The sequence below is a fragment of the Nicotiana sylvestris genome, chromosome 6 (genome assembly GCF_000393655.2).
Source record: "Nicotiana sylvestris chromosome 6, ASM39365v2, whole genome shotgun sequence".
NCBI lineage: Eukaryota > Viridiplantae > Streptophyta > Magnoliopsida > Solanales > Solanaceae > Nicotiana > Nicotiana sylvestris.
Window position 1 is genome coordinate 72,157,390 of NC_091062.1, and position 5,015 is coordinate 72,162,404.

Genomic DNA, 5,015 nt, shown 5'->3' on the forward strand with positions numbered 1-5,015 from the left:
GATTTAATTTCGGTTTGACTTCTTTCAGTTAAAATCAAACCAAACCAAACCAATTATGGTCAGGTTTTTTTTTCCAACACCAAATCATAGTCGGGTTTTTTCTCTGGGTTTGACTCAAATTATCGGAAGAGGCCTCACACAACTAGCGTAAGTTGTGTGAGACACAAAATAAAATCACTCGTATTCGTTCTGCTAAACAAATACTGAAGTAATACTATTTACTGTATTTAGAAATTTAATTTTTAAAGTTTCTTTTTATATATTTTAGATCACAAATCTTGATTTTTTTTTTTTTTTGAATTTCATATTAAACCGTACATTCATGGGGATAGGGGATGTATTTAATGGGTCAATTAGTTTTGTGAAATTATTTTTAACGTCAAATCTCCCAAAAAGAATTACATTGTTTACATGTAAGATATTTGAAACTAAAATACAAAAAAATTTACGTGACCTTTTATTCAAATGGTAGTAAGAGTTATTCTTCTCTATCTCACGTCATCCTATTTCGGGTGAAAGCGAAGTTTTTGAAAGCTCATCAACTTTGACCGGACAGTTCACAGAGAAAAAGATTAAAATTTGGTGTATTACAATTTACAACTAGCAACTCATATAAAAAAAGAAAAAGAAACCAAATTTGTATTTTTCTTTTCATGACTACCTAAGTGGACGCTCAAATTAATCCAGTGGATGTGTGTGTATATATATATAAACACAGATACACACCAATTAGCAGTGTTCCCAAGTTTCAGGTGACTTCTTCTTTTCTGCAACTTTCTTTAGTTTAATAAGTATGATATTTGCATCTCTATCAATCTTTTTCTGTTTCCCATTTCTGTATTCAGTTTTGAGTGCTGCATTTGTCCCATAAATACTGAATTCAGTTTAATTTGAGGAGCAATGCAACGCTATGGGTAATGGGTTTGACACAACTTGAGATTTCTCCTTCTTTTTCACTTTTCCATTTTTAAACTCAATTTTATGGGTTACTCATTCTTCAATGCAATTTCATTGTTCCCCTTGTCTTTGTTTTTTTCTCTACTTGGCTTTTTCTTTTCTCCATACTTTATAGCAGCGCAGAAAATAAATTATTGTACTATGTTCCCTTTCTGTACACAAGCTTCCAAACTTGCACCACTTCCTCTGTAATCTTTTCCTGGATATAATGTGCATGTCTTTTTTTTTTTTTTTTTTTTAAATCTATTGGTCTCATTAAAATTTTTGGGTTTGATAGGAATTTTACCATTGCTGTTGTTTTTGAACTCACTTTTGGTTTTTAGTGTCGTTTTAGATAGTTTTAAAAATAATTGTGGTCTTGTTTTTTTTCCCCCTAAAACTAAAGCAATTTCATTTCACCTCTGTTTTCTACCCAAACACATTTTTTTTTATATTTGGAAATGTTTTCTGAAAATTTTAAACCACATCTTTAAACTTGGATATAAGCTTGAAGGGCAGACAGGCCTCTTCTTAGCTCATTTGAACTTAGTCTTTCTGTGTTAGGTAATCTCATAATTGGTTGCTGTTTTCTCTTTTGTTATGCTATGATCATGGTATTTATGTTCTGTACATATACATACATATATATATATATATAATATATCATATGTCAGAGGAAATTCTTTTATGTCTATGACTTCTATAGTTCAAAAAAGTTGTCCCGGTCTTATTTAAACTCTGCATTATCTCCCTGCAGCTGATAAATTCATATACAGCAACGTATTATGTAGCCTTGACCATTATCTGCTACCCTTTTAGTAAATGTAAACAAGAATTGATGCATTGGCAGTTGAGTAAAGAATGTTGGGCTGAATATTTATGATGATCATGCATATTTAAACTTTAACCGGGACTTGTTTAATGAGTAAATGCATGGCATTTTTAATGCTGACAATTACTATAGAGCTGGAGAAATTTCTTCATTTGCTGAATTCCATGATGATTTCGGAATGGCTGTGAACGTGAAGTTCCCTTCTTAATGTTAAGTGCAGAATTTCTGTGCTCTTTAGGTTGTTGCTTCTTAGTCATATTTACTGTTAGTGACCTAATCTTAATTGTGGCAGGTGGAGTGTTTGATGAAATCTCTCTGGCTCAGTATATTATTTCTAAGACAATCTTTTGTTACTATCTTATGATGGGCTGCTTTCAATCAAAAACAACAACCCAATACACACCTGGTTACGAGGAGCCCACTGTACTTGCTGCTGAGACACCTTGTGAGTATGCATCCTTTACAAAATCTTGGTCATTTGTGCTATTCAAGTTGAAGTTACAGTTTGCTTGTTTCATAGCTGTCAAGTTCGACTACTTGTTTAGTTAGATCGCACATTATATGGCCTTAGAGGCGCAGTCAAACACTGTCATCCTACAATGCACAAAGAGCTCAAATATCTTTTCCCATATACATAATTTTATGCTTGTACATCTCCACCCTCCTTCGTCATATAGTTAAAAGAAGAATCTTCTTAAGGAATACGAGAAAAAATATTAGTAGAGCTCAGGATGGCGATTGCCCACAAATCTTTTTACTATGAAAACCATGATATAATGTCTTCTGAGAACGAGGGGTATGGTTTGTTTCGTGAATCTGGTTGCTTTAATAGCAATTTTAATTTTGCGTCCATCACAAGGTTTAGTAGCATGGATGTAAAGAATAGGTAAAAACATGTATCAGCTTTGATTATCAGTAACTTCTCAGTACAACTGCTAAGCATTTATATGAACTGTTCAAAAATATTGCAGTTACAGTGAGTGAAGTCGAAGCATTGTATGAGTTATTCAAAAGAATAAGCAGCTGCATAATTGATGATGGGCTCATTCATAAGGTATATCTCTACTGCTTGCAAATGTAAATGCACGTATCTTTACGTGTTTTGGATTCTTAAATGTATAATTGATATAGTACCTAGCTAGTTTTAAAATCTGTTATGGCTACCTATTCTATTTCATGCAATGTCATCATCAGGAAGAGTTTCAGCTAGCGCTCTTCAGGAACCAAAAAAAGAGGAATCTGTTTGCAGATAGGGTATGTTTTCTCAGCCAACTTTCATTAAAATGGTCCCTGCCTGTGGATGAATTTTCACAAAATTTTATGCATTGCTTATTAACAGTTTTAACACATTAACTCTTATGCTGGAAATCAACTGCTTTTCTTGCATTTGTTTGGGCTGCTTTTGTCGATTTCTCTATTCTCTCTGTCCATCTGAGGCTGTTCATCTCTTCACTGACTTTCTTCTAAAATTATGCAGATATTTGATCTCTTTGATATTAAGCGCAATGGAGTGATTGAGTTTGGAGAATTTGTCCGATCACTGGGTATCTTCCACCCTAATGCCCCAGTAGCTGATAAAATGGCATGTAGGAAATGAACTTTGGTGGCTTTAATACTATCCATATGGTTCCTTTCACTTAGTTCTCATTTTCTCACTTTTAGTCTTCTAATGAAATGCATCTATACATGCCTCTTGACATTGATCCCTCTAGCTTAATATCTTCTGCAGTTGCATTCAGATTATATGATCTAAGGCACACTGGTTATATCGAGAGAGAAGAGGTTGGTATAACAACTATATTTTTAGTATGCTACTTTATCCTCCCCTCGTCTTGAAAATCATTCTTAGCTAAAGGTATATCGCTCTCTACGCGACATCGGTATAATTTGCAGTTGAAAGAGATGGTATTGGCGCTGCTGCATGAATCAGACTTGGTACTTTCAGATGATGTAGTTGAGATGATCGTAGATAAGGTGAAGACTGCTCTAAACTATCTTTTACCCAACTGTCAAGATAATGTAGTCCTTTGGCAGTCATATTCACAATCTATCTTTTATCTTGTGTGCCAGACATTCAATGATGCAGACACAAAGAGTGATGGGAGGATAGATCCAGAAGAATGGAAGGAATTTGTTTCAAAGAATCCGTCTCTACTAAAGAATATGACACTTCCATATCTTATGTAAGCGTTGCATCACTGAAAACTCGGATAGGTTCATTATGCTTATTAACTATGATTACCCTGAAACCTTCCTTTTACTTTTTCCTGTTTCCTCTTGAGGATTTCTTTTCCTGCAATCAATTTGAATAGTCGAAAAGAGAAAAGTAAATTGCGCTATTACTTTTCAGGGATATAACCTTAGCATTCCCCAGCTTTGTTGTAACCTCTGAAGTTGATGACTCAGAAATTTAGAAATACAAATCCTCCAAGTATTGTTAAATATCCTTTTGCCATATTGGTATTTAGATGACACAATTCTATGGAGTGCAAAGGAGTTCAAGAATCAGAAGAACATCAGGTTGAGTCGGGCCAAAATCCCACGGGGAATTTCTCCGATATAAGAAAAGGGATAGTATTTAAGGAATTAAAGGGGCACATCATGGATTCTCAGCCATCTACATTCACTTAGTAAGATGGTCATGGGTTCAAGCTAGGCTGCTGTATATAATTGTAACATAGCATTGTCCATATTGTACTTATTCCAAACCCCTCTACTCTTTTTGTTCTCCAGCCTGTTGGCCAAAATTTTGACAGTGGTTGATCATTTGTTATGTTCTTTGTTCCAGTGAACTTAGAAATGTCAGTTAATTTTATATACATCATCTATGATTCACTGATACTTATTCTGGAAATTTTCAACTTCCAGCAATGTCAAAAGTTACCATATTCTGGGCCTTCCCATTTTCTCCCCCCTTCAAATTCAGTTAGTTTTATTGTTAATCCTCTAAGTATTATTTACTGAATTTGGGAGGGGAAAAGAAGTTTGCTCATTACTTCATGTATTATGGTGCTTTTTATTGTACATCAAGATGCAAAGGTGTGTCACTGCATACGCAAATGCGAATTCAGAAAAAAATAGTTCAACTCAATAATATTGATGATGCTCAATTCATGACCCTACAAATAGTTTTTTTTTTTTTTTTTGGTCTAAGTCCTTTCTGTAAGTTGAAAGGAAATCCAAACTTGAACAATAAATAATATGCTTTCGAAACCAACTCACCAACAAATCCTTAAGTATTATATCC

General features: G+C 34.1%; 1 protein-coding gene across 6 annotated transcripts; it reads left to right on the top strand.

Annotated features, from left to right (window-relative positions):
- The first annotated feature begins 617 nt into the window (after positions 1-617).
- LOC104244614 (calcineurin B-like protein 7) lies at positions 618-4,622 on the top strand. Of its 6 annotated transcripts, none has more exons than XM_009800074.2 (9): positions 618-752; positions 2,061-2,213; positions 2,740-2,822; positions 2,963-3,022; positions 3,246-3,354; positions 3,498-3,550; positions 3,662-3,742; positions 3,839-3,951; positions 4,119-4,622. In XM_009800074.2, exons 2-9 carry the CDS (start codon positions 2,129-2,131, stop codon positions 4,180-4,182), a joined length of 648 nt encoding a protein of 215 aa, XP_009798376.1. In that variant the 5' UTR covers positions 618-752; positions 2,061-2,128; the 3' UTR covers positions 4,183-4,622. The 6 variants fall into 6 exon arrangements, with proteins under 6 accessions (XP_009798376.1, XP_009798375.1, XP_009798377.1 ...); XM_009800073.2 differs by lacking the exon at positions 618-752 and adding an exon at positions 896-914; XM_009800075.2 differs by lacking the exon at positions 618-752 and adding an exon at positions 927-1,500.
- Positions 4,623-5,015: the final 393 nt, after the last annotated feature.

Bases quoted from the DNA above. Each gene is read 5' to 3' on its own strand.
- LOC104244614 (XM_070150288.1), top strand. From the start codon at position 1,976: ATGTTAAGTGCAGAATTTCTGTGCTCTTTAGGTTGTTGCTTCTTAGTC. The intron at 2,214-2,739 runs GTGAGTATGCAT...AAAATATTGCAG, and splicing joins ACTTGCTGCTGAGACACCTT to TTACAGTGAGTGAAGTCGAA. The intron at 3,355-3,497 runs GTAGGAAATGAA...TATCTTCTGCAG, and splicing joins AGTAGCTGATAAAATGGCAT to TTGCATTCAGATTATATGAT.